This window comes from Gymnoscopelus microlampas (genome assembly GCF_963454915.1).
Source record: "Gymnoscopelus microlampas genome assembly, chromosome: 3".
NCBI lineage: Eukaryota > Metazoa > Chordata > Actinopteri > Myctophiformes > Myctophidae > Gymnoscopelus > Gymnoscopelus microlampas.
Genome location: NC_139940.1, coordinates 24,326,205 through 24,347,048, shown reverse-complemented (window position 1 = coordinate 24,347,048; position 20,844 = coordinate 24,326,205). Strand labels below are relative to the sequence as shown.

The following is a 20,844-nucleotide window of genomic DNA, read 5'->3' as shown; positions in this document are numbered from 1 at the left end:
TGTGAAGAAACAGATGCTATTCTGTGTGGAAAAAGACGCATTTTCCAAATGTCATGTGGTCAAAAACTGCCTAACTTGGAATTATTATTACTTTAAAATATATTTTTACATCAGTTTTGTATTTCAGGTTTCTTCCAATCTGCTTCACACCTGCGACAGTTTGAGTTATTGATGGGACGTCTGAGGAATGCATCCATGACTAATTTCATTACTTATACAATGATCCGCATGTCCTGAGCTCTCTTCACTGTCATTGAAATCCAAACCCTGTGCGACTCACCATGGCAGGTTAAACCCCTTAAAGACTGCTGTAAAATTAACCACTTTAACCTCGTTCGTCTTGTTGGCTCCATGCAAATTGCACTGTCAATTGTAAATCATATGTTGGTAATATAACACTCCCTGAGCTAAGGGCTGACTTGGAAGTGGAAGGGACATCACGGTTGGTTGGAGAGCCGTGACTATACATGGAGAAGATATATTGCCCTGAGGGAGTGATCACTTGCACTGTCCTTCTCTTGGCGATAGTGACCTTGTTCCTGTTCTGTTATTCTTTGCTTGATATGAAAGTCCCCATGATATGAATAGAATTTAATAAAATTGGATTATTGCTTGTTTAACTGAGTTGGGTTTTATAATGTCATCATATCACCATACTCATAATGCATAAAATAACAATAACAATTTCTGTGTCTACAACTTTACTGCGCCTGAGCTAACTCTGATATTTGAGGTCCTACATTTCAGAATTGCTTCTGGGTTGTTGATATCGTTAGTTACCAGAGGGGGCAGTAGCCTAAAGGTTACTAAAGCTGGGCTAATGGCAAATGCTCAGTTTCCCCTCCATGAAAATCAAGTGCTGGCAGGTGTATGTGTAGAAATGCTGTATTAATATCAAGCACATTGTAGCAATAAAGGAGCAAACAAACCTGGAGGAATAAAGGTTAAGAAAGTGATATTCATAACCCTAACCCAATAGAGCAAAACTTCAGTGTATAATACACCACCATTTGCAATAAAGATCACAGTCAAAATTCGTCATATAATCATATCACTAAAAAGCAGCTGTTCAATAGGAGTATAGCAGGATCAGGGTCCAAGACCAAACAAACCTTGGCTTAGCTAAGGACCAGCTCCTGGTCGTCATCAGTGGTGTAAAGTAACTAAGTACATTTACTCATGTACTGTAGTTAAGTTCACTTTTGAGGAATTTTTACTTTACTGGAGTATTTCCAATTTTCCGTCCTTTTACTTCTACTCCACTACATCTCAGGGGCAAATATTGTACTTTTACGCCACTTCAATTATTTGAAAACTTTAGTTACTAGTTACTTTGCAGATATACATTATTACGTTATATAACATACATTAACCAATTTAGCCCTATTTTATACCTAGGCTATTTGAAAATAGCCGAACGCGTCGCATCGCGGCGCGTTGTGAGCTTGTAGATCTGCTATTTTCAAACATTTTAGTACTTTTACTTTTGGTACTTTAAGTACATTCCGGACTGTTGTTGTTGTAACAGAGTACTTCTACATTGCAGTATTGATACTTTTACTTAAGTAAAACATTTGAGTACTTTTTCCACCTCTGGTCGTCATCAAGATTCTTCATAGATGTTTTCTCTGTGCCATTATATCTTCCAGCGTGTGATGACAAACACTGGGGTCCGAGCTGCAGTCAGGAGTGTAAGTGTGAGAATGGAGCATTCTGCGACCCAGTCAAGGGAACCTGCCAGTGTCCGCAAGGATACATAGGGCGATACTGCGAGGACCCCTGCCCAGCCGGCAACTTCGGCAAGGGCTGTCTGCAGAGGTGCAAGTGTGGAACGGGGGGGTCGTGCGACAAAGCAACTGGAGAGTGTCAGTGTCGGGAGGGATTCACTGGCACATTGTAAGCATTACCTAAAAATATTTACAAAATGCTACATCTGAAAATATACACAGAGTTTTCAATGGCCTTTAGGGACCCTTGTGTTTACCACTTGGAGCCTGGCGTCCATACTCTGGGATGAACAGTCGTTGGAAATATCCGATCTTCAAGCTCACAATCACAATGTGTCACAGTGCGTCGTGTTGCAAGTTGTGAGACTGTAGATTGGCTATTTTTGGTGTAGAGATTGGGTGTAGACTGAAAAAAGGAGGGGGCTAAGTATAGATCCCTGGGGAACCCTGGTCAACGAAGTATATCAGGTTTAAGTTGGTTAAGAAACTCGTTCTCTTAAAGTAACATGCTCACCTTAAATTTAAGCAACAAAGTGAAAGTTGGAAATTGGAGTTTTGTGTTTTTACAGACGCTTCATTATGACAGCTTAGTAACTTGATTTTATAAACAAGCGGACAACAGCATATTAGGCGTCCTCCTCCTGGCACAGGCTGCAGCATAATTTGGTTCTTCCACTAATGCTACATTTATAGAGGAAAAAGGACCCTGATGGGCCATGCTGTTCCATGAGTCATCAGTTACCGCCCTGTGTTTTAGAAGCCCCTGTGGATGAGTAGGGAATGAAAACTTAGCCACTAGGTATTAGTGAAAGGACTTTATAGTCAGCAGCAGCCAATTTTAAAACACAATACAGCTTTATAAAAAACATTGTCTGGCTCGCACAACTAAGTGTGGAGCTCCTTGGGGCATAGGTTGTGTTTGAAGTCAGTTACTTTGCCCTAGGTTCTTCCAATGTGCATCAGAAAATGTCAATAAATATGAGTTCTGACGGGCCCCAACAGTGGGAGATTTAATCACTTGAGCCCTATATAACTGTGTTGTATGAAAATAGCAGATCGACAAGCTCACAACGCATCATATCATGGTGCGTTGTGACCGTGTAGATCTGCTATTTACAGTTGAAATTGGAATCTTGCCTATGATGAGGTGCCCAAAATAGGGCCACCAGAAGATCCGTACAGGACCAGCTGTAATTCAAATGATAATGTATGTATAGCTACTAAAGGCTGGCTCAGGATTCAATACTGTACATCAAACTTAACAAAAGCCCTGTGTTCCACACTGCTATTGCATGCGGCTCTAGCCTCCCAGCTCGACCCCTGTCAGAACAGTCAAACCTCGCCTGCCAGTGAGTGGTGACATCAGTAGATTACTCTTAAATGTGGCCAATTTAAAGAAAAACATTTGTTCTCTATACCTAAAGAGCCAAAACATTCTGTCAAGAATGTCATACTGCACTGTGTGAAATGTTGTTGCTCAATGTTTTGACTAACATACCCCTGTAAGTTCTTATTAACAGTTGCGTCTGTTCTGTTCCCCAGCTGTGAGAAGGCGTGCCCAAGGAACCGATGCCCTCTTCGATGCCCGTGCCAGAGTGGGGGTATTTGCCAGGGCAAAGGTGTCTGCGCCTGCCCCCCTGGATGGACGGTAAGTTTTAATGTTTTACAGATGTTAGGTTGGCCCCTGATATTGATGAAATTCCTAATGTGTTCCAAATTTGAAACGTGGTCTGAGGTGGAATGTGTTGTTTTCATCTGGAGTAGATCCCAGGGCGTACATCGCACTGATGTTTCACAATCTAGTGAATGAGTTTGCTTGTCAGCACGTCACCCACCTATTTTTGGAAACACCCTACACTTATCATGAGTGCATTTTATTATACGTACAGATACATTGTTGTAATCCACATTTCCCACATTTCCTTTTCTTACACCTGATTTACACTTGGTTGCGAATCAGGTCAGATATTTTCAGTGCGCGACACCGGCATGCAAATAAGAATAATTCAAAGAATGAAGATAATTGAGCTGAGACTCAGATCTCTTCATCTCTCTCAAACTCCTTTTCTATGTTGCCCCACAGGGTGCTGTGTGTACAGAGCGCTGTCCGGAGGGAAGGTTCGGCTCTAACTGTGCCCAAGAATGTATGTGCCACAACAGGGGCCACTGTGACCCGGAAACAGGGCAGTGCCAGTGTGCTGAGGGTTTTACTGGAAACAGGCATGTGTCTTTCTACTTCTACTCTAGGAGTTGCTTGTCCCCAGTAATTGTTATTGTCTGGGTGTTTTCCTGTGGCTTTACTGTAACGTTTGGCTTTTGTCCCTCAGATGCAGTGAGGAGTGTTCAGTAGGAACTTACGGTCTGGACTGTAAAGGTGTGTGTGACTGTGCTAATGGTGCACGCTGCTACAACATTGACGGAGGCTGTCTGTGTGATGCGGGCTTCAGAGGGCCACAGTGCCGGGACAGGATGTGTCCCCATGGCAGCTATGGCCTCCACTGTGAGCGCACGTGTCTGTGCCAAGACAAGCACACACTCAGGTAGGTCTTGGTGCTGAGCAGAGGTGGAAAGTACGTTTACTCAAGTACTGTGTACTTAAGTATCATTTTGAGGTACTTAACTGAAGTATTTCCATTTATCGATACTTTATACTTCTACTCCACTACATCTCAGAGGCTAATATTGTACTTTTTACTCCACTTCAATTATTGGAAAACTTTAGTTACAAGTTACTTTGCATGTTTAGATTATTATTACAAAACTACATTAACCACAAAAATGGCTGATCTGCAAGCTCACACATTTGAGTACTTTTACTTTGGTATATTTTGATGCCAATACTGTACTATAAAGTAAAATTCTGAATACAGAGAATGGAGCTCTGCTGGCCAGCAGCCGGCAGGGGATTGACTCCCCCTCATACCACTTATGAGTATGCTTAATGTGCTCATGGATCAACTGTTTTCCTTTGTTATCATTGGCCAGCTGTCATCCAATGAAAGGCGAGTGCACATGCCAGCCGGGATGGGCGGGGCTGTACTGCAACGAGACCTGTGCCCACGGTTACTACGGACACGGTTGCCTAGAACCCTGCCTGTGTGTGAATGGAGGCGTGTGTGACGGTGCCAGCGGGCGCTGCCAGTGTACCCCTGGGTATACGGTGAGTGAAAAAGCCATCATGGCATCATGGAAGTCAGGACAAGCAACATCTGTTTGGTATTTTCCACTTCTGTCTGTGTGGTGACAAGCCATCCAGCTCGAACTGTACTCGATAACGGATAACAGACGCGCATTAAAAAATGCACCACACTGTGTGACACACTGTGTCATCAGTTCATCTATTCCGCATTAAGCCATGCAGCTGTATGACATATTTGCTGTATGCCATCATCAACAGAAAAAAATATCTTCTGCTGTCTGTAATTTATATTTAGTCATATGACAGTGTCGACATTGTCGTACAAAGTGTAAATTAGGCTTGTCTCTCTGTCTACTGTACAGGGCCTTCACTGTGAGAGTCCCTGTAAGAGTGGCACCTATGGCAAAAACTGCTCCCTGGAATGTTCCTGCACCAACTCTGTGGACTGTTCACCCATAGATGGCACCTGCTTCTGTAAAGAGGGTAAGGCTTAATTTATACTTAGTTGTTATTGCTATTGTCACGTGCTGAAAATAGCAGATCTACAAACTAAAACGATGTGACCCATGTGTGAAGCTGGGTTGTGAGCTTGTAGATACAGTAGGCTATTTTCTGCTTAGTGCAACTAAGTATAAATCAGACTTCGGCTCTTGAACTAAATGTGAACGCCCCAGTATGAAGAAATGTGTTGATTACTGTTGAAAGTTAGTGGATATTTTTAAAATAGCAATATTTAGACATTATAAGCAATTTGTTTCCAATGCCAAGGGTATCAAATGGAATATTCAAGGCAGGCAGGGAGGGAGTCATCCGACATATTTTTAATAGGGCTTGTACGTGAGCTGAGATGACATTCACTGTGTCTCGCTTGCTGAACACATTAATTATAATTTTTTAACAAATAACCACCAACCAGGTATGAAGTGACTTGCAAGTTTCCTTGCTTTCTATTTAAGACAAGATTAAATTCGATAACGACTTCTTATAAACCGACTGCCCCTTGTGTGTCCCCAGGCTGGCGAGGGAGGGACTGTTCGGTCCCCTGCTCTGAGGGTACATGGGGCCCAGGCTGCAATGCCACCTGCCAGTGTGCCAACGGGGCAAAATGTAACCCTGCAGATGGATCCTGCACCTGCGCAGCAGGCTGGCAGGGGGCGCTGTGTGATCAACCCTGTCCAGTGAGTTAGTCATTATTTGGGAGTTGAATTACATGGTAACCATTTGCATTGGAAATCTAAATGTTATATACTGCAACACTGTAGCCTATGGTAAGATGGGCTGTAGTACTCCATAAAAACAATAACACATTATGCAGAAATTCATGACAAATATAAACATTAAAAAGTGCATAAAGTTTAAAGTTTTCATCAAGGTTTCATCCATCAACAGCTATGGGTTCTATTATTGTATGTCCTTGAACAAGACACTGAACTCCTTTCTTTTCAAACTTCTCTGGATAAGAACGTGAGCTAAATGCTAAATGTGTAACGATTAAATGTACAATATTGCTCTTTTCTGTGCCATTCTGAGTAAAAACCAACACACAAGGGCTATACATATCGCTATGATGGTTTTACTATAGTAATGTTGACATTTTTACTGCTTACCTCATCCTGCGTGTGGATGAGTATTTGTCTTCTCTCTGCCAAAACGGCCATGCTGTCACTATGCATCTGACGACACTCTGCCAGCCTAGTACTTTGTTAGATTCTCGCTGTGCTGGCCAAATGGCAGAGATATTCCCCTGACGGTACCTCGCCTGTTGTTGGCGTGTGTTCCCATGTGCAGATGGGCACGTTTGGGCCAGGCTGCCTGAAGACCTGCGATTGTGTCCATGCTGACGGATGCCAGGGTACCAACGGGGAGTGCCGGTGTTTGCCAGGGTGGTGGGGTAAGTAGGGAAGTCCTCCCTGATGCGTGTGCCAAGTTGGCTATGGAAGCAGAGACAAGTCTGGTCCAGTATGAGCTACAGGTCTCTCTCTGCCTCACCCTCACTCACTCCCCCTCTCTCTCTTGCTGTCTCTATTTCTCTCTGTCTATTTTGTTCAAGCAAATCATTTTGCAGTGTATGAGTCATGTTTCTTAAATGGTGGATAATGTCTCATTCTGGGATGGAAAACCATCCCTCTGTGCTCTCCAGGTGCTCGCTGTAGTGAGCCGTGTCATGAGGGCCTTTGGGGGCGCCACTGTAACCAGACCTGTTTCAAACGTTGCCCCAACAGTGACACATGTCTAAGGGACACAGGCGCCTGTGTCTGTCGCCCAGGCTACTGGGGAGCCGCCTGCCAGAACAGTAAGTGTCATGAGGCCATACGGCCTGGATATATACAAGTATACAGTATACACACACACACACACACACACACACACACACACACACACACACACACACACACACACACACACACACACACACACACACACACACACACACACACACACACACACACACACACACACACACTGTATATATGCACCCACAACACTGAGAAGAAGAAATAAAAGCTAAACAAAGTGTCCTAACTTCTCTCTCTCTACCTCTCAGAATGCAGAGCTGGTATGTATGGTGACCAGTGCGGTATGTCATGCCCATCCTGTGGCCAGTCCTACCGGTGTCATCATGTGACTGGAGAATGTGATTGTCTTCCTGGTTACACTGGACCCAACTGTGATCAGGGTCAGCATTAACACTAATGACACAATTACTCTGACAGGAACACAGCCCTGTGTAGATTAGAGCCCAGCTTGGATGAAAGAGCCCACCGCATGAGATTCATTAGAATCAGAATCAGCTTTGTTGTCACATCACAGGTGTGAAGAAGTGGCTGAAATAAAAGGAAATTGTACAAGCTTTGTACATAGCAATCTTTTGTAGTTTTCAGGAATGGGAAGAAGAATAGCGTTAGAAAAGGATAGAATAGAAAAACAAATGTTCCTGAAATGAGTAGAGTGGAAAAACATATGCTGTACATATCTTTTTACATTAACATATACAGTGACAGAGGTACTGTATGTACATGAGGTTAAAAATGATTAATCAAATGTTGCGACCTTTTAGCTTTTACCGAAATCATGTTAATTATGATAGTGATTATGCTTTGCAGCACTAGCAGGAACACCTACAAAAACGTTAGTTATGATTACCACGGTATTGCAAATCACTGAACAAGTAATGTTAATGCATTTTAACTGTTGAATGTGATTCATTTTCAGCTTGTCCGGCGGGCTACTATGGGAGGCAGTGTTCCGAGGTGTGTATTTATTGTGCCAACAACTCCACGTGTAACCACAGAGATGGTCACTGCGAATGTCTGCCTGGCTGGACAGCGCCTGACTGCTCAATACGTGAGTCGAACATGTTCACATAAAGCTGTAATACATGTAGAAGGTGTACCTGACCGTAATTATGGGAATGTTTTCAATGTGAGCAGGTACTGTTGGAAACTGTGTCATTCACAGTAAACGGTAATCTTTGAGTATTAATGGGGGTGGGAGTGGGAGTGGGGTGGATGCACAGATGACATATCTATTTGTAATGCAATATAAAATACTATAAATTAACTATGAATTAATTATAACATAGTTCAATTCTGCACATTTCTGCCTGGGTCTCACTCCATGTTTTACCTTGTACTGTATTCCACAGCCTGTAATCCTGGCAGGTTTGGCCCTTACTGCGGCCAGACCTGTTCGTGCCCGGCCAACTTTGATTGTAACCGCTACACTGGAGAGTGTGTATGTGGGAGTGAACAAGAAGATGACTGCAAACAAGGTGTGGAGAGCAGCATGATTAACATACACTCACAGAGTTAAATTAACACAAATATTTGTGTCACTAGAGGCTCCAAAATTCAATTCAGAATCAGTATTATTTTGTATTGCCAGGTATGTTTGCATAAACAAAGAATTTGAGGTAATGCACCAACATCAACCTACACTGTGTAGTAGTGTAGTGTAACAGCAAGTATTAATAAGTAACTTATTTGCATGAAGCTATAAACTATGTACACTGTGTACAATATACACTATAGAGGCTGGTATAGCAACATGGGTAGATAATTATGAATTATTGCACATGTTAAAAGTGTACACAGAGTGTAGTAGCTATACATTCTGCATTGCACTTGTATGAATAAGTAATTTAATTATTGCTCTTTGAATACACATCAATTGTACAGAGGGTAGCAGCATAACCAGTATATCCACATATACAGTAGCAGCATCTACATTCATATCCTTTCAATTGTATTTTATATAATCCAGCTTGTTGTTTAGGGTAGGGGCCACAGTCACAGAGATGTGTTTGTGGGCTTGTTCATAAGCCTTTCCAGCTGGTGACGGCTGTAGCTCAGTGGGTAGAGAGGCTGGCTGGTAAATAGAAGGTCAACATGGCAATGTGTCCCTGAGCAAGACACTTAACCCCTAACAGCTATCCCCGAGCGCCTCTGAGCAGCCATCAGCTAGGTGAAGCTGAAACCGAATTTAATAAAGGTCTACCTTCTTCACATAGCAGTATTGTTACGACCCGGGCTAGGGGTCACCAGGTGTAACACAAAACATATGGACTCCCTCCTTCCCAGTCCCCCAAAAAGTGATTTATTGTAGAGCTTGAAACACGCGTACGTTAACACAGGGTCGGCCCCTGGACAACTCCTAAACTCCTATTCTTACTAATACCAAACCGAAAAGAAACATCCAGGTATCTAACCTAATATAAACTAAACACCAGGGAACAAACTGATAACAAAAATAAGAAAGCCCACCCACCACTACTCTACCAAGTCTGTGCACTAACCCACATTAACACTGGCAAAAGCTAAAGCACTGGCAAACACAGAGGACTGTTGTGGTCGGGCGGAGGCTAGTCAGGAGGAAGACATCTGTAGAACTGGAGACATCTGTAGAACTGTGGTGACAGTGCACAGCTTGGTAACAAGAGCCAATCACCAGCAGGGTCCACCGAGTAGCCAACCACTCACATTCAGACACCACTCATACCAGCTGGTTGTCAATCAGCCACTCATCACTATTCAAACACACACAAATCAATGAGGGAAGAAAGACATGCACAGGGCTACACCAGACAGGAACAAGCATACATTCATAGACAGACAGACAGATACAGAGATCTCCATAGGGGCGGCAGTGGCTCAGGGGTAGAGTGGCCGGTAGAGCCGCCGGATAGTGAACCGTGAGGTTCCCAGTTCGATCCCGGATTCCCCCTGAGTTAGTGTCGAAGTGTCCTTGAGCAAGATACTGAACCCCTAATTGCTCCTGATGAGCAGGTTCGTGGTGCCTTGCATGGTTTCCTCCGCCATCAATGGGTGAATGTAATGCACAATCTATGTAAAGCGCTTTGGATGAAAGCGCTATATAAATGCACCATTTACCATATATGGGCACAAAAGGGACACAGACAGACAGACGGTTAAGCAAGGGATAATGCATGGGGAGGTAGTCATTATTGAAATTTAAAGCCCGACAGGGCGATTAACCACCGAGGCGAAGCCGAGGTGGTTAATCGCCCTGAAGCTTATAACACGGCTACTTAATAAATACATAAATACATTTACCCAAAAGTAACAACAAAACGAAGTATTTCCTTGCTTACAGCAATGAAAGTATTCCATAAGTATTGGGCTGGGCGGACAAGTTCGCCTCGCAAAAACAAATGACGAAATGGAAAAAAACTCGCCCCAAAACACACTTGCCCCCCATTCTATTTACTGCCGATTTGCCTGTAATACCGCCGGATTTGCCCCGGGGCGACTATGTTTTCGGGCGAGCGTTTTGGTATTCCCCCGTTGTTGAGCCACGATAAACAAGGAAGTGTAGTGGATCAAATAGAATGACTTTTCGGTTATTGCATCGTCTATTTCTCACTTCAAATGTTTTCAAAAACATTCTTGAGAGCAACGTTTAGTTGTAAATGACATTGGTTGTTTGTTTACATGGCTGTCATGTTGGATAAAGCATAAAATCAAGCAGCGCAGGTTGATATGAGCAGGTGTTCTGAGTCTCTGATTAGACAGCGGTCCGTTATTGAGCTCATCGGTCATTATCCAGAAATAATGACCGATGACTGACCAATCAGAATCGAGCATTCAACCAAGCCGTGTAATAAAACAGGTTACACGGGTATACCGGGTATTGCATAACAGGGTGGGGCATGCATTCCCTATTTTCATTGGAATGCAATCCCTATGTTCACTAGACCTATGCCCGACAGGCACAGGTGCATGATAATTATAACTATAAATGTATCCTTTAAAAAATCATTCAACTCTGCCCGGACCGCTGTCGTAGCGGTCTGGGAACCTAGGCTACAATGTAGCCTGCAATATAAAATACTATAAATTAACTATGAATTAATTATAACATAGTTCAATTCTGCACATTTCTGCCTGGGTCTCACTCCATGTTTTACCTTGTACTGTATTCCACAGCCTGTAATCCTGGCAGGTTTGGCCTTGTATAACACCACATTAAGCCATTTGGACATGTCATTATTAAAAAAAAAATCGTGCATTTAAAAAATAGCTGATCTATAAAGTATATAACAGGGCTTAAAGGTTAACTAGGTAACTTTGAGCCTAAATTAAAATATATATATATATATTTAGCAATTTTTCGCTCTATCAGACACTATATAATTATGCTGGGGTGTACACACACAGATCTGCGATCTTACCTAGTATGCCTTTAAGTGGTTTAAATTAACTGCTACAGTATTACCATTCATCCCTGTGTGTATTGGTTTGTTATGATCTACAGTAAAATTAACGTCTCATCCTCTGTCCGCTCACAATGCTGTGTTTGTCCCTTTCAACAGACTCAACAGAGTTGTCAGGGAGTGTGATGGTGCCTCTTCCCCCCAGCGAGAGGGAGTCGTGGGGGGCCATCGCTGGCATTGTCGTGCTTGTTTTCCTGGTGGTCCTGCTGCTTGCGTTGCTGCTGCTCTACCGCCGCAGACAGAAAGACAAGCAGAACAATGCACCTACAGTCTCCTTCTCCACCACACGAACAGTCAACTCTGAATATGCTGTCCCAGGTAGGAGAATGTACTGTACACCACAAGGTCCCACATGATTCTTTCCTAAATAAGATATACGTTTTTGATTACGGTATGTGATTGTTGCCGTCAAGGTAATTCAGGCAAAGAGTTGTGATCCTAAATGACTAAACATTTTAGAATGGAACTCTCAATATCTTGTGTTGATTTTAAGGCTACATTTATGCCCATAAAACAATGATTAAAGGAATAGTTCACCCCCCAACAATTACATTTTTACATCAGTTATTCATGCCATGAAGCTTGAATTAATGGAGAACTTTTGTTTTTCTCACATTCCTTTACTACAGTGAACGAATAATCCAAAAACTTAAATGGAATCCATGATTAACAACAGCAAAACTAAATAAAAAATCTATTTATAAACTCCACATAGCTCAGTATAATCCAAGTGTCCTGTTTACAGTAATATCCTCAGTACTTCCAAAACAAAGCATTTTCTCTCAACCTTTACTAAACACGCACGAACACGGAGCTTTTGATATAGTTTAGCTGTTGTTAATCTTGTACTCCTATTTTCTTTTTGGTATTCCTTTAAGTGACTCCACAGTGTTATAATCAAAACTAAATAAAAATAGGCCATACAGTACTGTAGTACTTGGATTCAAACCTGGGTCTTCTGCTTGGGAAACCAAACATCTACAGTTCAGCCAAAGGGGAACCCCCCCCCCCCCCCCCCTCTGGTCAGGGAGATACTAGGCTTCTGGTCACTGCGAAGAAGCAGGCCTACTCTACTATACATACTAATCCTGAAATGGCTTTGACAGTAACATGATTCTGTATATCTGCTTGGTTTTCAGATGTTCCTCACAGTTATCACCACTACTACTCCAATCCCAGCTACCACACTCTGTCTCAGAACAGACCTCCACTGCCACACCTCCCTAACAACCACGACCGTGCCATCAAGGCAAGTGACAAGGCAAAATATGTAGGAGTAGCAGCAAAAAGAAAATGCAAAATGGCAGAAAATCTAGTTAGGCGGGAATGGACGTGGGTTGTGACACGATTACTTACTTCCAAGGAATCCAGAGAAAAATTAAATGCGATTGTACAACAACAGGAGTTATAGCGCAACCATGTGGCCGATTTGAAAAATCTGGGGTGGAGTGTCTTCCTTGGCCTACTAGCTGCATGCATGTAAAGTTTGACGCTAATTGGTACAGCAGTTTGCAAGATCAGCTGTGCACAGTCAGACACACAGACACACAAACAAACTGGGGTGAAAACATAATCTCCGCTTCCCGGCCTTCCAGCCTGACAGAGATAATTACTGTTTATTGGCCGAATCTAACAAATTGAAACAAAATGTAACATGCTGCAATCAATTGAATTTATTATTCTGGAAAATCTTATGTTGATTGAGTGTTTATTGTGTCTGTCCAACAGAACACAAACAACCAGCTCTTCTGTAGTGTCAAGAACACGGAGAGAGAGCGGCGGGGCCTGTTTGGAGTTGAGAGCAACGCCACTCTGCCTGCAGACTGGAAACACCACGAGCCCCGAAAAGATCAAGGTCAGTCTCAGAAACTGTCCCACTGTTTAACCCATTTAGACCTGCTGCCACCTATACGTTGTTAGACCTTTGAATCCGGGAGCCACCTCTGTGTCTCATTAGATGTTGCTATACATATAGCAACATCATGTTGTATACATTTTTTTAGTAAGAATTTGAACATTTTCAGAAATCTTAGGTTAGGTTTTAGAAGGCGTTTTTAGAATCGGCCTCAGGTCTAAATGGGTTAACTGGAAAACGGTAACATCTGTCACATTGTGGTGGAACAGACCATCACATGCAAAATTGCAACATCTGTCACATTACCGTGGAAAGGTAAATAACATTTCAGACAGTCATGTACACAGAAAAGAGACATGAACATGAAGAAAACAATGAGACCATTATTGAAAACAGCTAAAAGATTGTAGTATTCACCCACCTCCATGCCTTCACCTGGTACTGATTTTCTATGTCTCCAGGACAGACTATCTGCTTTTTATTAGTTTGCCATAAAATAAAATTAAGATGCCTGTTTTCTCTTTTAATCTTTACAGGAGCTTTTGGAATCGATCGCAGTTACAGCTACAGCGCCAGCCTTGGGAAATATTACAACAAAGGTAGTTTATTACCTTCCACCTTTCTGTTTGTAATTACTAAACTGTTAGAGTGTTGAGTTTTCTTTTAACCATTTCAGCAATGTCATTTCGTACTTTCAACCTCATAATTTAAAACAAATAAAGCAACAGAAGCAATAAATCTCAAGAAACGTTATGAAAATATTTAGCAGAATAACGACTTAAGACAATACCAGCAGTATTGTATTGTCATAGTTTGGCTATTGTACTCAGAACTGTCATAAATTACCATTTTGATGTGCAATTATGTTGGCCTTCCATTAGCTACTGTGTTGTAACCTCTCATCCATTGCACCCTTATGAGCAGAGCTGAAGGACGCTGCCGCGGCCAGCAGCAGCTCTCTGAACAGTGAGAACCCATACGCTACCATCAAAGACCTGCCTGGCCTGCCCTTCTGTCCAGCAGAGTGCAGCTACATGGAGATGAAGTCTGCTATGCCCAGAGACAGAGCATATACCGAGATCAGCCCTCCGCCATTCCACACTGCCACTTTGCGCAGGGGTGAGGGCAACTTTACTTGTATCTCAAGTCCATCTCAGCTGATGTGCTTCATTTCATGATATTGCAGGAAGGACATGTGTTCCGTATCCATTCAGGACTACTTTGTCCTCATCTCAAAACCCAAACACCGATCACTTTAATATAAATAGCCATAATACATGAAAATGACAAACTGTGTACTGCTGTTTACCTTTGTCTCTAAGAACCCAATACAAATTGCTTGTGGGCAAGGTTTGACAGATGAGAAGGATGGGTTTCCTCACAGCATGTCTGAATGAATGGGCATCTTTGTTTACATGGAAGTGAGGAAAGGTTGTTTTGAAGGGAAAAGGAAGAGCAGAGAACAGGAAACCAGAGAGACTTGGGAAGTCCTTTAGTATGGCAGGTTAGAAATATCATACCCACACCACACAACATAAAGATGCTAGAATGTTCTCTTTACATAACATCCAGTATGATACTGGGTGTATCTACAAGTGGCTCTCAGGCGTTCTTAAGTGGGTTCCATGGGGTCCCAAGCGAAAATAGTTAACATAGCATCAAAATCAGTTTAACCACTTTAACCCTATTTTATACTTGGCCTGTGAGAGGGGCCTGATGTGACAGGGCCTCTCTGACATGATACTGTCCATGATACTGTCATGATTCTGACATTATACTGACCATGAAACTGACATGATACTGTCCATGATACTGACATGATACTGATATGATACTGGCCATGAAACTGACATGATACTGTCCATGATACTGCCCATGATACTGACATGATACTGGCCATGATACTGACCATGATACTGACATGATACTGCCATCATACTGGACCATGATGCTGACATGATACTGTCCATGATACTGACCATGATACTGACCGTGATACTGATATAATACTGACATGATACAGACCATGATACTAGCCATGATACTGACATGATACCGACATGATACTGACCATGATACTGTCCATGATACTGACATGATACTGACCATGATACTGTCCATGATACTGACATGATACTGACCATGATACTAGCCATGATACTGACATGATCAAGTCAGTATTATGGTCATTATGCTCATTTGACTGCAGTCATGGTCATTTACTGCAAGAATGTAAAAGGTCTAGGATGAAATGAAGTTAATGTGCACTTGAATATATTAACCCCCAGTACTTCTTTCTCGGACTGCTTCCTTATAAAAGGTGATTGTCGGAAAGTTTCTTACTGGTTTATATGCAAATTTCAAAGCTGGTCTTTATTGTGGTCAAGAAGTAGATATTAAGATGCAGTAAAATACAGCACAAGATCCCCATGTACAGAAGGATAAGCTTGTTAGTAGTGTGTGTGTGTGTGTGTGTGTGTGTCTGTCTGTCTGTCTGTCTGTCTGTCTGTCTGTGTGCGTGTGTTATGAACATGACCATAGTAATGCATAGGAGAAGGAAGTATAATACTATGATTTTAGAAATAGCAACGTTAAAATATAACAAGGGTGAAAATGTCTACATTGAACTTAATATATGCTTTTCTTTGACTATTTTACAGAGCGTCAGAGTTCTGTTGGTCATGCCCCAGATCAGGAGATGCAGAACCACTACGATCTCCCCGTCAACAGCCACATTCCTGGACACTACGACCTGCCTCCTGTCCGTCGACCACCCTCCCCATCCCGCAGGAGAATGGCACAATGACAAGTACATTAATAGATCACACTTGGTGTTATACTTTTAAAAAGAGAGTTACAGATCAGAACCCCGCCCAGGCGAGACCACCCACCAACAATGGAGGAGGATCACAGTCCCACAGAGGAATAATTTGTTGCCTTTTAACTCTGTTGTGTGAACACTGCCCCCTGGTGGATCAAAATGGTACTTGCCTCACCATGACAGACTTGTGATCCAGTCCGTGGAGCCAACAGAGCTGTGTTGGGACGGATGGGAATGGATGGACTGTGGCGGCGCCACTGGTTCTTTGTGGACAAAAGGAAGGACACGTGTTCCGTATGAGTTTACCAAAAAATGCTTGCATATCACTGCCGTCTGATGAAAACCTCATATCTCCAGAGTCAGAAATGATACAAACCCCAAACTATAACAATTTTAAGTATAGATATAAATGTTTGGATTTTAAGTTTTACATTGGTCCATTAAATTTGCCTACACACAAATGGTAAATACATTTTTGCAGTCCCAAGTTTTCCACAGCAGGAACATCATGAATGTAATCGTACTGCGCCAAATAACACTTGAAGATTCTCATTGCTTTTGCATTTGGCAGATAAGGCACCTTACTTCTTATTTTTTGTTTTTGTGAATGACTGCTTTTAAGCCAAAGATTCTGTTGTAATTACAGTTTATGATCATGCCCATGTAAGAAAAGCAACTTTCAAGGTGTTTTTAAATTGTCTTAAGGGCTTTATGTGCAGTAGATCCTTTGCTTACTATGCCCACATATTCTTGAATGTAACCCTATCCCTCTTGTATATAATGTAAATAAAAATGGCAGCACTTTTCAAGAATTTATTTCCTTATTCGAGTCTTAAAGCGCTGAACTGTATCTCCAGGAAAACAATTACCAAGAAACCATCATTGGAAAAAAGAATTTTAATTAGCATTATCCTTGGAAAGAGAAAGCGCAAAACATTGATTTCATAGCTTTTCCATAATGGTATTTGGCCCACTTCAAACAAAGGTTAAACTTCACATTAATTGTTTATAAGTTGAAATCCTTTTCAGCGACCATTTTGAAGCCAATTCTTGAATTCCATATCAAGCCTTGAAGGGTGGGTTTAGGATTTTAAGCACAATGGCAAATCCAGGTTTTCATTTTAGTATTGTACTTTCAGTCAAACTGACTCCTGTCTACATTAGTGTAGCTTGTGGAAGGGAAAACACATTTTTATGAACACCCATTTAGTTCAAATGTCTACAATTTACACTTCCTATAGCTTACTTAGGCTACAGTACACGATCTTAAGAGAAATTGGTTGACTCTTAATCAACTTGCCAACAAATTCTAGGGGCTTTGACGATAGATACTCAAAGCCTTCAGGTGGGCATTGGAAAATCCTGAACTCACCCTTAAATCCTTGTTTCAAGTGAGACTTTTTTATCACTCTACATATCATCAGTGCGCATAATAAGCTGTGAGACTTTTTATCACTCTACATATCATCAGTGCACATAATAAGCCTTTAGAATTTTAATGAGCACTGTGAATACAGACAACCATGAAGTTATGCAAATACAGGTATGCAATATAATTATCAATCTCATTATCTCAAAGCAGAAATAACTAAACATAATTGGCGTTTTCTGCCCCATCTCTACAAAAGAGTAAAAAAATAATCTATTTTGGCAGTAATATTTTGCAAGTACAATAGCATACCGGTAAGTATATTGCAAGCACAAGTACAATACAAAAATATTGCAAAAAAACTCATCAAGTACTCAAAAAAGATGTCAATACTCAATATACTTTACTCTGGAGTACAAACGATTCAAGCTGCCGCACTAAAATACAAGTCTACCTGCTGTGCATAACTGGTGAGGCTGTCAATAAATTCTGCTCTTTATAGGCCAAAGTGAAAAAGAAAACATCCCTACACCCTCATGTCCCAAAAGCATGCCTGAGGAGTAACAGCATAAAGCTGGTAAACCCTAGAAAAAGGAAAAAAAGCCCTTCTGACCAGCTTTTAGGAGAGAAGTCAAGCGGACAACTTACAGTCACAAGACTGCGATACAAAGCATGTGAGCAAAAAACACATTAAGTGCCAATAACCTTGTCTGTCATTTAAAACAGGTTGTATTAAGGCACTATTTGTATAACTGGTGAATGAATCAGTGATTACAATTATTACTGAGGAAACTCCCATTGCACGCTGGAAGTAGATGCACATAGAGCTCTACAGTATATAAACAATATTGAATAAGTGTAGAAATCTAATATAAATATGGCAAAGAAATTTGTTGTAAAGACTGATCAGTTGCACACAGCCTGGTAGTGTCATTGGAACAAAACATCTTTGGAATTATGTCAGAAAACAAAAAGTACATCCAGCTAGGCCTACAGCCTAATTTATGCTTCTGCAAAAAGTCTCATAAATTAGACTTAAGACTCATTATCCACAATCTGTATCATCAAATATATTCAACAAGTAAACATGACAAATCAATTTTTTCCCATCAACTTTCCAAAACACGGCGTCATAAGAGAGGCTTTGTTATAAGAGAAAATCCTTTTTCTTTCCTTTTCATTATTCTACAGTTGAAATAAAAATTATACGGCGTGTATGTTTAGCTTCGAAGAGGACACACCTGCAAAATGTCCTGGCCTTAACCTGACTTTATGCAACGTTGTGTGACTTGATTGATACCTTGATTAACAAGAATAAACTATGACGTTTGCCTTCACCAAAGTATATATATACTTTACTCACAATCAGGAAACCGAGACAATAAAGCATACCATAATCCATCAGCTGTATACTCATTTGATAGAAATACTTGACATTACTAGATATTACTGACATGTAATGCAATGTGATTTCTGACAACGCTAATCAGCTGTCCTGCAAAGTTACATGGTGTTAAAATGACTCTACCCCAGTGGTTCCCAAACAGTGGGTCAGGACCCACTATTGGGTCGTAGGCCCATTTTTATGGTCCGCGAGTAAATATCCCCTTTTTCCATTTCCTACATACAAATAATAATATTAATACTAATATTTCAAAACCTTTTCAAAAATGTCTTCCAAAACAATAAAACATAAATCCTAAAATAAAAAGAATTTCATGAAATAAAATTAAAAAACTTGTAAGTAGAAAAAATAGCAGATCTACTAGCTCACAACGCATCGCGATGCGTGAGCTTGTAGATCGGCTATTTACATTACTTTGGGTCCCGCGGAAACATCAAATTGGTCTTCTGGATCTCGAGCTAAAGAGTTCGGGAACCACTGCTCTACACCACACTCTGTAACACATAGAGCATTGTACAGTACATACTTCTTGCCCACTTATCCATAGGGTCAGGCCAGGACTAAATCTCGCTTATCTACAGTAAGTTGCATTCAGAACATACCAGGGCCCTGACCCCCTGGTTTTTTAGATGAACCTCTCTCCTTCTAATCTCAGTCCTGACCGGGTTCCACAAGCTGTGTGCGTGTTGAGGATTGACAGCCTGGCCTTTGCATATGAAACCCCAGATCAGATCAAAGCATAAGCACTGGTCAATAGAGCTCAGAATTTGGCACACACGCGTGTGCTTTGCGTGTAGTATAGAACTACAAGACTACAAGCAACAGGTGAGCCCACATGCACCAATATAACTTGAATATACAAGCTCAAAAGCTAAAGAAGAAAATATTATGCCCCTTGCCGAAGCCCATATCAAAGCCCATATCAAAATACAAAAACAAAAAGACCACAAAAGATCATAGAAAAACAACACAAAAAAAGACAATTTCCCACTGGTAGAAAATAAGTCTCCTTGGAGTGGTGTAGGAGGTTGTTGGGTCATTGAGGTGTTTTCTGGTTTTACATGACGGCACAGTTCTCTGGTTTGGGACCACCCTGGAGGAGGAAGTGACATAGTGGAAGGTTAACTACTTTCAACCTGGGTGTATTGGGCATGTCTTTATAGGAAAACTGTGTCGGAGATTCAGTGGTGGAAAAAGTACTCAAACGTTTTAATTAAGTAAAAGTATCAATGCTGCAATATAGAAATACGCAATTACAAGCAAAAGTCCGGAATTCAAAATGTACTTGGGTAAAAGTACAAAACTATCGGCATCAAAATATACTTTAAGTACCAAAAGTAAAAGTACTCATTGTGCAGAATGTCCCATTTCAAGTTTTCAAATGTATAAAAATCTTTTGAAAATAGCAGATCTACAAGCTGATGCGACGCATTGTGAGCTTGTAGATGGGCTATTTTCAAATGGCCGAAAAGTATACAGGGTGATTAACAAGTGGTTAATGTATGTTTCAAAATCTACAAAGTACAGTAAATAGTAACTTACGTTTTCAAATACATGTAGTAAAGTAAAAGTACAATATTTGGATCCAAGATGTAGTGGAGTAGAAGTAAAAGTATTGGAAATTGGAAAGTAAAGTACAAGTAAAGTACAAATACCTAAAAAAAATTAAGTACAGTACTTCAGTAAATGTACTTAGTTACATTCCACCACTGCGGAGATTTTCAAAATGTTTAAAAAAATGTAAAATGTTTTCAGAAGTAATCATAATAATAATAATGATAATTATTGTCGTACG

At 41.2% G+C, this 20,844-nt stretch overlaps 2 protein-coding genes across 6 annotated transcripts in view; one reads left to right on the top strand and one right to left on the bottom strand.

The window, feature by feature from the left end:
* The window catches only part of pear1 (platelet endothelial aggregation receptor 1), a 52,545-nt gene extending 33,187 nt beyond the window's left edge, over positions 1 to 19,358 (top strand). Inside the window, exons 6-24 of one of the 3 annotated variants that reach the window (XR_014600525.1) lie at positions 1,650 to 1,896; positions 3,270 to 3,375; positions 3,811 to 3,947; positions 4,055 to 4,267; positions 4,713 to 4,887; positions 5,229 to 5,349; positions 5,881 to 6,044; positions 6,655 to 6,757; positions 7,007 to 7,159; positions 7,412 to 7,543; positions 8,080 to 8,211; positions 8,513 to 8,638; positions 11,699 to 11,917; positions 12,739 to 12,848; positions 13,328 to 13,454; positions 13,991 to 14,056; positions 14,379 to 14,573; positions 16,115 to 16,710; positions 16,757 to 19,358. Coding sequence is in view for 2 of the 3 variants with exons in the window: in XM_084053442.1 (XP_083909568.1) it covers positions 1,650 to 1,896; positions 3,270 to 3,375; positions 3,811 to 3,947; positions 4,055 to 4,267; positions 4,713 to 4,887; positions 5,229 to 5,349; positions 5,881 to 6,044; positions 6,655 to 6,757; positions 7,007 to 7,159; positions 7,412 to 7,543; positions 8,080 to 8,211; positions 8,513 to 8,638; positions 11,699 to 11,917; positions 12,739 to 12,848; positions 13,328 to 13,454; positions 13,991 to 14,056; positions 14,379 to 14,573; positions 16,115 to 16,260 (2,672 nt within the window). In the remaining variant the exon portion in view is untranslated. Of the gene's footprint in view, positions 1 to 1,649; positions 1,897 to 3,269; positions 3,376 to 3,810; positions 3,948 to 4,054; positions 4,268 to 4,712; positions 4,888 to 5,228; positions 5,350 to 5,880; positions 6,045 to 6,654; positions 6,758 to 7,006; positions 7,160 to 7,411; positions 7,544 to 8,079; positions 8,212 to 8,512; positions 8,639 to 11,698; positions 11,918 to 12,738; positions 12,849 to 13,327; positions 13,455 to 13,990; positions 14,057 to 14,378; positions 14,574 to 16,114 lie in introns of all 3 variants that reach the window. The other 2 variants (XM_084053443.1, XM_084053442.1) reach the window with 2 other exon arrangements.
* The window catches only part of lmna (lamin A), a 32,317-nt gene continuing 28,629 nt past the window's right edge, over positions 17,157 to 20,844 (bottom strand). For all 3 annotated transcript variants that reach the window (XM_084053444.1, XM_084053446.1, XM_084053445.1), the window contains exon 13: positions 17,157 to 20,142. In XM_084053444.1, the coding sequence (XP_083909570.1) occupies positions 20,107 to 20,142 (36 nt within the window). In that variant the 3' untranslated portion in view covers positions 17,157 to 20,106. The remainder of the gene's footprint in view (positions 20,143 to 20,844) is intronic.